General features: G+C 34.0%; 2 protein-coding genes across 4 annotated transcripts; one reads left to right on the top strand and one right to left on the bottom strand.

Annotated features, from left to right (window-relative positions):
* Positions 1 to 338: 338 nt before the first annotated feature.
* Positions 339 to 4,699, bottom strand: LOC133817271 (persulfide dioxygenase ETHE1 homolog, mitochondrial-like). Of its 3 annotated transcripts, none has more exons than XM_062249739.1 (10): positions 4,441 to 4,699; positions 3,834 to 3,962; positions 3,631 to 3,738; positions 2,881 to 3,015; positions 2,682 to 2,723; positions 2,498 to 2,557; positions 2,360 to 2,413; positions 1,392 to 1,416; positions 1,173 to 1,291; positions 339 to 603 (listed from the first exon to the last, which is right to left on the bottom strand). In XM_062249739.1, exons 1-9 carry the CDS (start codon positions 4,690 to 4,692, stop codon positions 1,185 to 1,187), a joined length of 912 nt encoding a protein of 303 aa, XP_062105723.1. In that variant the 5' UTR covers positions 4,693 to 4,699; the 3' UTR covers positions 339 to 603; positions 1,173 to 1,184. The 3 variants fall into 3 exon arrangements, with proteins under 3 accessions (XP_062105723.1, XP_062105722.1, XP_062105724.1); XM_062249738.1 differs by having other exon boundaries at positions 339 to 588; XM_062249740.1 differs by having other exon boundaries at positions 339 to 592; positions 1,179 to 1,291.
* A 251-nt stretch (positions 4,700 to 4,950) lies between these two features.
* On the top strand, positions 4,951 to 11,416 carry LOC133817270 (rRNA (cytosine-C(5))-methyltransferase NOP2C). Its single transcript, XM_062249737.1, has 12 exons — positions 4,951 to 5,178; positions 5,700 to 6,147; positions 6,602 to 6,746; positions 6,829 to 6,966; positions 7,864 to 7,926; positions 8,231 to 8,352; positions 8,764 to 9,022; positions 9,129 to 9,340; positions 9,545 to 9,645; positions 10,098 to 10,179; positions 10,757 to 10,818; positions 11,071 to 11,416. Exons 1-12 carry the CDS (start codon positions 4,967 to 4,969, stop codon positions 11,183 to 11,185), a joined length of 1,959 nt encoding a protein of 652 aa, XP_062105721.1. The 5' UTR covers positions 4,951 to 4,966; the 3' UTR covers positions 11,186 to 11,416.
* Positions 11,417 to 11,661: the final 245 nt, after the last annotated feature.

The following is an 11,661-nucleotide window of genomic DNA, read 5'->3' as shown; positions in this document are numbered from 1 at the left end:
AGAATTGTTCGCGGGTCGAGAACACTGAGAGCCTCACCGGTAATGCTTAAAGTGAGGTCCCTATAAAAGAATTCTCCCATATATATATATATTCCAAAATCATGAATCACACACACTCACATACTCAATCACTCAGGGCCTCAAGTGGCAAGTTAATGACATACTAAAATAAATTGTAGGCTTAAAATCAAAGGCAATACTAACTTCTGTATTTTATGGATAAAAATGGATGTTATTCGAAAGTTTAGGGACCATAGAATGATTGATTAATCCAAATAAAGGCATATAGGTCCAGGTAAGCATGGAGTATGGACTATTGAAATGAACAAGAGATTAGCTTCTGAGATCCAAACTCATGAATTTATTATCATACATGACTGTGTTGTGTACATATAGCATATATGTATGTGCTATCTCTTACAGCAGTACAAAGCAAGAAGACTTTTTTGTTTTATGTCGTTTCTTTTGTTGCATACCGTGAGTATGTAGTTGATTTGGTCTTCGGATGAGTGATTCTCAGTCTTGAGTTCAAGAGTTTCGATTCTTTACAGCACAGGGTTAATCAAGGATGAAATCAACTGCATTAAACTGAAGAGAAGATAACTGAAATAGATTAATGGGTTTCAAATCTGAAGTAACAAAAACATACGAGTCAGGAGGTTCCTCCCAATCCTAAGATGAAAGATGACAACTCATGGCAGTGTACATAGAAACTCTAAAATTTTTCAACAAAATTAAAGAAACAAGTTACTCAAACCCCCTTATCATGTATTAAAAGTCACCATTGAACATATAAAAAACATATGGCTTAAGGCAGTCATTCTTGGCTCAAGCTTCATTGTATCTATCCAATGGTTTAAAAGTCACCATTGAACATATGAAAAACAAATGGTTTAAGGTAGTCATTCTTGGTTCAAGCTTCATTGTATCTGTCCACTTTATTCATCCATTAGGACAAAGCCAACTAAAGTATCAATTTCAATATAGAATGAGCAAGAGAAGAGATGTTTTGCAACTTGTTAAAGCTATCTTAAACCATTATACAAACATCAAACGCAAGTTCAAGGACCGACATTTTTTGTACAAGTACAGAAAACTTATATCTGTAGATTCTGTATAACTTATGAATGACTGGGCCAGTTGTATTTTACTAATAGTTGTATAATCTGTACCTCTGATCATATCTAGGTTGATATAGCCTCAACAGGCTTCGAAGACAAATCCTGTAGACCGCAAACCATGTTTGCAGGAACAGCCACATCAATCATCTTTGGATAGGGAAGGTTCAGATCTGTAAGACAATTGTGTTTAAATTAGAAATGGTTCAATATCAGATGAAATTGCAGTTGACATGTTGTCAAATATTTGAAATGCCAGATAACTGCACTTACTTTCCATGATATTTTTAAATGTATCCTGCAAATCAAAGTTCAAAGATTTAAAAAACAAGAGAAATATAGCAAAGAATGATTGATAACAAGTAAAAAGACGATAGAGCAATTAAGTACTACGAGTATAACAGATATGCAAATGAGGAGAATAAAACTTGATGCATACAGATGGCACCAATAAAATTACTGAAAATTATTTGAGCAACAAAATTTTCTTATAAGGCTATTTTTAGTCTTGTATCTATTTTAAGGCTACTTTAGTCTTTTTCTCTCTTTTGGCCTCAAGGTTTCACTTGTATCTTGCATTTTTCATTCATCTACTGTCTTTTACTTTGAATATTTGATGTTGGTTTTGGATAATTATCATGGTACAACAAGATAGATTTTCATTTTACTCGTCACTGCTTCAAGCATGACATTATTACTTTGCCTTTTGTTCCTAGACTTCATTCGTTACCAAATCTCATCCTAATACTTTTTTTTAGTTGGAAAATTCTCGATGCTTCTTGCTGTCGCATTATGAGTTCCGGGGTTATTAGAGCAATTAGTATTTTCTTGTGAGACTTAGTTTCAATCTTGTATCTTATAGATTGGTATTCCTTAATTTTGAAATAAAACTCAGGCTTCTTTTTTCTTTTGGTCTTTATTGTTGAATATTTGATGTTGATTTTGGATAATTATATATATATATTTATATATAAAATCCAGCCTCTTAAACATATACGCACTAAGCCTACATTTGTTTTCTTTCTTTTTTCTTATGTAAGTCTGCTACGCAGCTGTCTAAGCATCTATGCAACACTAGAATCAACCTTTTCTAAAAGTTTAGAGATGGTAGCCCTGCCAGATTTATTGAATCAGAACTCTCAATGTCATCCAACATCTTCTTTTAAGAATAAAGTAAGAATAATTGTGTGAATTTTTCTGAGACACAACCAGAAATGTGTACGTTAAATAAAAAGAATCACCTGGTCTTTTGTGAGCCGAGGATTATAGAGCATCTCCTCTCCTACGGTGCTAACCTAAATTCAAATATGTCATGTAAGCAGCTGTGTTAAATATATATTTATACACACAGAAGCAAGGGAGATGATTTGATTCCTTACAGTGAATCCTTTGTAGTCGTGAGCTGGATAAATCAATGTATCCTCGGGCAATGTGAATATCTGGATCCATAGCCAAACGAGAGTTAGTGTTAGGCCAATACATGCATAAAGGGCCCGAGTGTACAGAAACAGTTTCTTTCCAATTGAAAGCACAATATACTACTTCCTAAACACAAATCCTTGCCTGTGAATGCACAGACTTGTAGAGTTCTTGTGAACTCCCGCCCTGCATGCAGAACAAAGAAATGAAGCCAATATTTGATAATCACTCAAAGTTAAATTTAAGAAATCAATTACACTTTCATTCCCTGGAGAAGTTTTCAAACTTTTCAACGGTCCGAGAAAGAGAAATCTCCATAGATATTTCTGGAAAGACATTACACCTGAAAATCAGTTCTTCCACATCCGCGTATTAATAATGCATCTCCAGTGAAAGCCATTCTTGGCTGGGGCTGATTGGGTCCATCTCCTGTAACATAGGTCACACAACCTAATGTATGGCCAGGAGTAGGTCGAACCTGCAACAAACACACATGGAATAGTACATGGTATGATGCTAACATAATACACAAGAAAAGAAAACAGCTGAAGCTGTCACCAGCATGGATATACATATTTCATTTGCAGAGAGATGAAACTACAGCATCTTTTATAGTGGTACAGAAAAGGGATTTAAAAAACATGTAGAAAAACCCAGACTTTATAATGTATTGATTGAGCATTGTAAAAATCTGCAGCCTATTTTGAACACTGCATACGTTTACTAGAAGACAAGATGAGGAAAGTTCAGGAGAAAAGAGTCATGTAAGAAATTGTGGAACAACTTAAGATGCCCACCCATCAGAAAATAATGTGTTGCCCATAAGAACTGATATTAAACCCTTGTTGATAGACAAAAAAGTTAAAGATTCAATCTTGAAAGGTTATGTTCAAGAGTAAAACCAAACAGAAGGAGGATCCTTTAGATCACTTCTCTAAGATAATAGGAACAAGTAAGATATCTGTTTAAGCTCATCAAACATGTTACTTTAACTCATGAAATTTACAGAAATCTATCCTTTTCGAATGAAACACTTCCCTATTCTATATTTCAAAAAAGATTAATGGCATGAAAGAAGTAATGATTTCCCAACCTCCAAAAACAGATCCCCAAAATATAATTTATCACCAGCTTCAATTAGAAGATCAGCTTTCGATTTGCTTGCTTTCGAAATGACTGACTGCACGCCAGGGACCTTGCTCTGCAAAAATGATTTTATTTTAATAAATGGTTTTAATCTTGCTTTTGGATCGACACTGATAAACAACATAGTGCATTGTTATTTATGATGGCTACCTTTATCATGCCAGTGCCAGTTACATGGTCAGCATGGACATGAGTGTTCATAGCATATATCAGCTTGAGTCCTAACTCTTCAACAAGGGAAAGATCCCTCTCCACCGTCTTGTCAACTGGGTCTATCAACTGCAGAATCAAAGGTAATAAAGAAGCAAGAACATGAAAAGGTAAAGCTTTTTAGATAACTCTCAATAGAATAAAGCTTGATACATCAATCTACCAAAAGATAACATGAATCATGTACTAGTTAAATGAAAAAGCATAAGAACTAGAAGCAAAGGTAGTTTTAACAACAATAAAGAACTCTATATTTCATCAACAAAGTATTGAGCTTGAACATACTCAAAGCAATAAAAATGAACCATTTATTTGTCCCCATGTGAAATTTAATCCCATCTAATTCCAAAAAAAAAAAAAAAAAAAAAACTAGCTTAAAAGTAAAAGAAACACTTCTCATTTGGTTTGATTGCCCTAAAATTCCAAATTCGAAAACAAAAACATGAATGTAGATGTAATAATAGTTGAACTAAACACCGAACTACCAGGAAAATATATTACAGTATTCTCAGAATCAAAACAAACAAAGAAAAGAAAGAAAACTGACCAGAGCTGGTTTTTGAGGGTGAGTTACATCAGCGAGCAAGTAAGTGTAGGTGGAGGATTCCTTCTCAAAGAGCTGGCGGAAGAGGAGCTTGCCGAATGGATGAGACGACGTCGTATAAGAGCAAGTCGCCGTTTTCTGACACCCTAATTTGGTCGACTCTACCCGACTCGACAAAATCCTCGAAGAGCTATTCAACAAAGTCGAATGTGATCCAGTAATGGTGACGACTCGCAGAACATTCATTCCAACCATTTCTTTCCCCTTTCTTTGGGATTGAGCTGATTCAAAAAATCCCAAACTGGAAGAAGAGCGATCAAATCAAATTTGCGGAATCTCCAGTCTCTCTTGTTCTGTTTGTGACGTCATCGCTGTACTAGCGCGCCAAATCAGAGGAAGACGACCTAATCACAGTCCCTTAATGGGCCTTGTCAGAAGCCCAAAACCTTGGCCACATTAAGGTTTTTCTATGGATTGGGCCATCAATCAAGACTGTCAAGTCTTTCTCACAGTCGAAAACCCTCTTTGAATGAGGAAAGCGAGGGACTTGTTCAGACGCATTCGTAGCAAGAGCTTCTCCTCTTCCTTCACGACTGATCGGAAGCTTACTCCGCCTGCGATGGAGGATTTGTCCGAGAGATACTGTTTCGAACCGGTTCTGCTGTGGAAACCTGAGGTTGAGAACTACTTCTCCAGAGCATATGGAGCTGAACATTTCGCACGTATCTCCAAAGCTCTAACGTACTCTTTCTCATTCTTTATCGAACTGGATTTTTGTTCTGTGTTCCGTTTGGTTAACGAGAAAACTCAGGAAATGGCTTCTTACCCATGTTGTGTTTCTCGGTTTTCTCTGCAATCAAGTATGATAATAACAAAAAAGATTAGTCCTTTGTTGTACGGATGAATGCTTAGCAGGATTGGTTGGTATCGAACTAACCAACTTCTTAATAAGTTAGAGAGTGTATTGGAAAGGAGAAAAAAAAAAGTTGTCTTGATTCTTCTCTTTACCATGAAATCATCTGATCAAGAATATAATGCACTTTTAATGGCTTGAATTCAAACTTTCTTGACTATGTAGTCTAATTGTATCATATATGATGTATATGATTATGAAGTGGCTGTAGTTACTAGACATCAAGTATATTCTAGTTCTATATGCATTAAGGTTTGTAGTTTTGTTAAATTTATTTTCTGTATTGTTGGAATGCAATTCTCTATTTTTTCCTTCCCCTCTTTATAACAATGCCGTTTAATTTAATCAGGCGTCCATCTTGCTACTCTTGTATACGCGTGAACATACTCAAGTCCACGCCAGATGTTGTTAAAGAGAAGTTGTTGGCGATTTTGAAAGAAAATGAGACTGAATTTGGTTCTGAAAACTTGAATCTAAGCCAAACTGATTTTGGTGGTGATTCAAATTCAAATATGGGCATGAAGCAGAATAGATTTTGTACTGAAACCAGTGAGTCTCAGAAGTTGGATGATTCTGGTAAGGCAGCCTCAGGACCAGTTGATGACTTTACTAATATGTTTAATGGAAACTTACAAAAGGGTCCAATTTCGAAGTGTGAGTTTCCAGGGTTAGACTATGTTCTGTTTGTCAAGGGGTCAGGACCACACGTGATTGATTATGGTTATGTAGATGGCATGCCTCCGAAGGAGGTAGTTGTCAGTCGGAAATGTGCTGAGGCAGTTCTTCGAGGTGCTCAGGTTAGTTTCCTTTCCATCAGCTTATCAACATTGTTAAGTGAAATCAGGATTTCTATGGAAATATCTGATTGAAATATTTGTCCAACGAGTTTTACTTCTCAAGTTTCTGAATTTATATTACTGACTGTTAGAACTACTAGCTGTTTTTTTCTTGAGAAAAGAGTAGTTGAAATATGATGTTAAAGATAATGGCTTTGGTGACACTGAATATGACATGGACCTCTTCAAACTTGATATGATTAGTTTGCCATTTACATCCATTCTTGTGTGCAGTAATTTCAAAGTTACTACCTGTATTCTCTATCTCTCTCTCTCTTTTTAATTATAATAACATAATAACAATTATTATTACTATTACTACTGCTTTGCAGTCATTTATATTTGCATGCTTAAGTAATGTAATGACAATCGAAACATCATCTCTTCTGCTTTATAAAAGGTAATTAATTTGTAGGTCTACGTTCCTGGAGTACTGGCTTGCAGTGCTCATGTTGAGAAAGGCGATGAAGTTGCGGTTTCAGTTGCTATAGAGCAGCCTATTGAGAGCGGGTGGGGCTCTGGTATAACACGAGGGACCATTATGCAGGGTTCACACACAGGTAGAAATTCAATTTTCCTGTGTTTTTTTTTTATGAAGATAATTCAATGTTTGGTTGACGAATTTTGCTCTATTGGTAAAAGATCCTTATCATTCTGAAAGAAATGGGCTATATATTGGCAAAGGAAAAGCAATGTTGTCAAGGTCTGGAATCTTCCGTGTGCTGCAAGGAGTTGCTGTGGACATGTGTGATAGAGTATTCAAACTCCCTTCATTTTATGGTAAATATTTTATTATAAAGACATGACCAAAAGTTGTCGTCTTATTTATTTATTTATTTCTAATACAACTCAGAAAATGTGTTGCTATTAAAAAAATATAATACAAGACATAGGAATGTGGACTTAACAATCCACCAAAAGCCCAACAAACTAAAAAATTAAATACATTCTCTCCCAATCTCTTGGCAAATGAGAAAACAAAAGACGTAATTCAGAAACATCTTTTACCCAAACTGCTACACAGAAAATGTGTCATTTTCAAGTTGTTGAATAAAAATTTTTGTGGTCCATGCTTATTTGACTTCGTTATTTCTAATTCTGTTATTAGTTAATTGTCATTAACATTTTTTTTCCAACGGACTGTTTTTCTTATGTTCTGAATGGACATAAAAATTAGTTAATTGTGTTTACATAAATTGCTAGTTATCAAATTGGACATAGTTGGAATTTTAACATGCTATTTGTTTAGGATTTGAAATGTAAGGATAACATCTAGGAGCAAGATAGTTGGAAGTTCGATAGTTAGAGATTTTTGCTGAAACTCTGCTCCTCAAACAATATGTAAGTACCCAAAAGGGACTTAAATCTCAAACCTTTTGGGAGCAAACCACATGTTTGACCATTTTTGAGCTACCCGTCTAGGATAACTTATAGAATTTTCGAAGATAGGAAAATGTATTTTTTTTTCCTGATGTTACAAAGCAAATATAGAAAATTTTCTTTAATCTGCTGTGGCACCTTTAGGTATCACTTGAAGAAAAGCTTGTGCCATACAGACCTCTAAGTGTTTACATTTTCATATAAATCCTATCCTACTACATTAATATTTTGCATGCTGTCTAAAATGGTTCAGCAACTAATTCATTTAATATTTTTTGCTTTGGTTATGGTTCCCAGAAGTGCTTGAGGGAGAAATATTTCTACAAAATCTACCAAGCATTATTGCTGCTCATGCCCTAGGTACCAATTACCTTTCAGCTGTTACTTCTTTCTATTATTTATTTAAAATCTGTCAAGCATTGTACTTTTGTCTACGCTAGAAATTGCATCTACAGTATCTTTTCTTCTATACTTTACGCAGCTTGCAAAGGAGTGATCTTTAATACATTTATCATTAATGGATTTTATTTATTTATTTTTGTGTGTAATTGGGAATATATATTTTTGAATAATGCCAATTTTGTTGCTTATTAGGGCGATATGAGTTTGAAAAATGAAGTTGATATTAGCAAGGCTCTCATGTTAATTTTCTCATATTCTTTAGATCCTAAAAAAGGTGAAAGGATAATAGACATGTGTGCAGCGCCTGGAGGAAAAACAACTGCTATTGCAATTCTTATGAAAGATGAAGGAGAAATTATTGCTGTTGATAGATCTCACAATAAGGTAACTATTCTTGGCCACAAAATCTAATAGAATAGTGTTGTCCAGGATTTCTTGGTTCTGCTCCTTGTAGATGATTCTGGCATCATAAATTTTCCAACCCTAGTGTCATTGGTTGAGTGAGTACTTATCACTTGTGGCATTAATGAAATTTGTTTCACTCTTTGATCTTAACTAATTGACTACCTTGTATGTAATTGTGAGATTTTTCTTTCTCACAGTTTTCTTTCCCTGTGGATAGATATTTAAATTCTAGATTCCCTGTATTTTCTTTTCCTTCTAGGCTTTTACTTATATAATGCTAAATTAAAATGTGCTACATTTTGGGGATTTTAACAATTTTTTTTATTTTTCATTTTGATCTTCTTCAACAAGGTTGTGACCCTGTATCTACTATATTAATTGTAATTCTAGGTGCTCAATATTCAGAAATTGGCTGCAGAAATGGGATTGAGGAGTATAACAACGTATAAATTAGATGCTCTGAAATCGGTTCGTCAGAAGAATGAATGTGATGATACAACTAATCTAGCCAGAAGTGATGATATGATTAATCTAGCCATTAGAGAGGATAGTAACAGTGTAAGTTCTGACTCAATGACATTACAAGTGGAGAAAAATGCATCAGTTGTTTTAGATGGATTAAGTGCTGAAAAGGCAGTTGAGAAAACTGGTAAGTAAATTTGATATGAGCAAAATTTATGAAACTAGTGTAAAACAATATAATCATAATCTTAAGTCCTTCCAGAATTCAAAGTCTGATCAACTCAATGTTTTAGTTAGCAATGAAAAAGCCAATGAGAGAACTTACATTAGCAAAGCTGAAATCAGGAAGAATCTACGAAGAATGCGAAATGGGCCTGGACGAAATCAGAGCACAGGTGGTAGGGGTGAAAATTCAAAAGGTTTTGCTCCTAACAGCTTTGATCGTGTCCTTCTTGATGCTCCGTGTTCTGCATTAGGTTTGAGACCTCGACTCTTTGCTGGAGAGGTATAATGATGCATACTTTTTTTTTTTACTTTATAATTTGAAAAATATATTAAGGTATAAATTCAATAACTTTGGTGCTATTTAGTATGTCAATGCTTTAAAGATTTTTCTTTCTCTCTCCCTTTATAATGTTTTTCTTTTTAATTTACCATTAATTGGAACAGAATGATCCAATGTTTTTTTTTTTGGTTTTCCTTGTAACAGGAAACAATGGAGTCCTTGAGAAACCATGGAAAATATCAAAGAAGATTGTTCGATCAAGCTGTTCAATTAGTTCGATCAGGCGGAGTCATAGTCTATTCCACGTTAGTACTTGTGTTTTATGTTTTGTTTGTTAGTTATTTTTTTAGTTGCATTTTTAATAAAATCAAAGTATTCAGAATGTGTTTATGGATGAATTAATCGAAGTGTGCCTTAGCTTGATATAAGTACATCACTTAATGGTGTTTTCTAAATCGGTGCAGTGTATGAATTATGTTAATCTATCTAAAGGCCTGTCTTTCATTCCACTTAATGTGAAGTACTACCATTAAAGAAAAAGTAGGTGGATTATATGACCTGCAACATATATTACATGGCAAAGAAAGAATGCAGGAGAAATATATATATTCTATTCTTAACAATGTCATCTTTCTAATTCTAAGTACAGGCTTATAAGCTAGCTAAATGTCATTATCTGATATATTTTTTTTTTTGATGTTGTGATATTATTTAACCATTGAAAAAATTGCTGTGCTACTGTCTATTTGTGTGGTAGATGTACATTAAATCCCGGTGAGAATGAAGCTTTGGTTCGATATGCTCTGGATACGTACAAGTTCCTTTCGTTGGCACCACAAGTAAGATTTTTCAAACTTCCAACTTATAAAACCCTTTATATTGAATGATATAGATATGAAATAAAGAAGTTTTTTTTCTTAAGAAAATTTGTAGTCATGTTATTTAGGCTTTATTTGTACATTATTCTATTTCTGGACATTTTGCTTAGTTAGCTCCTAGATAGTTTGTTTAGATTTGTTAAAAAGCTTCCATCTATTATTAATTGTTTACACCTTTCCAATATCACATAGGCATAAATTTTTCAAAGTTCTTGTTATGGAAATCGCACACACGGTCACCGATACACCTCATCACCATTAGCTCAATATTGCACAATGCATATTAATATTTGTCTTAGAAGTTTATTAAGAGTAGAAAATATATGGTGATTAGCTTGTTATGTGCAGGACACTTGCCTAAGTAAGTGGTCACTCTTTTGTTAAATAGAGCTATTAGATCTCTTCTCTCATCATGAATGAATAGTAATGAATTGTCTCTCCCAAATCTCTCTGTTTTTTCTCCCTTCTCTCTATAATTCTTCCTTGATTATCATCTCATTTATATTAACATTTGAATTCATTTTAAAAAATATTACAGCACCCCAGAATTGGAGGACCTGGACTTGTCGGTCAGTTCCAATTTCCTGATGGTTATGTTGAGTAAGTTATTCATGAACTGATGTATATATACTGTCTCATGAAGAGCACAATTAAGCGTACAAAAAAGGAGATCCCAAGTTCGAATCCCCATAAAATAAAAGTCAAAGTAAACTGATATATTTAGGGTTATCAACGAGCTTTTGAGTGGCATATATGATACATCCCATAGTTTTTATATTAAACATGTTTAGATTCTATTTTCAATGTTTTGATGATCATCTATCCAAACTCTTTGTAACACATGAATTTCAGGAAGTGGTTAAGACCCGGCGAGGAAGAACTTGTTCAGAGGTTTGATCCATCATCGCCACTCGATACTATTGGCTTTTTTATAGCTAAGTTCTCTGTTGGTTCGAAAGAAACCTGACGTCGCAAAAATGTGCAACCCAACCAACTTAAAATAGTATTAAAGATCACAGCAATGAATTAGAATAGTTTTCCACATTTACTCACCATATTGAGTTTTTTCCTTGTATTAACACAGCTTGATAAATAAAGTGATGTATTTTTGCATTAGAAGTAGGGAAAAAAATGGAGGAAAATAGTTTCCTAAAATTTTGTAGAAGAGTTTTTTGAATATGTTTTCTTTCTGAATTTATTTATAATCTTTTTAATTTTATAAAACTATACTATATTTAAGTTGTGTTGTTTTTATTTTGAAAAGAAATTTCTAACTTTTTGTTTGAATCCAAACAAGAGATCTTCAAATTTAGTTTGCTTATGTTCCTTTAGAAATGGTTGTGCTTGTCCCCTAAATAAAAGTACAAAGAATAGTTCCAAGAAATGCACATTGGTTTTTAGGATTAACCCAATGGGTAACTTTCGATAACTCATCAAGTGTTC

The sequence above is a fragment of the Humulus lupulus genome, chromosome 2 (assembly GCF_963169125.1).
Source record: "Humulus lupulus chromosome 2, drHumLupu1.1, whole genome shotgun sequence".
Classification (NCBI taxonomy): domain Eukaryota; kingdom Viridiplantae; phylum Streptophyta; class Magnoliopsida; order Rosales; family Cannabaceae; genus Humulus; species Humulus lupulus.
This window is presented reverse-complemented; position numbering and strand designations above follow the sequence as displayed.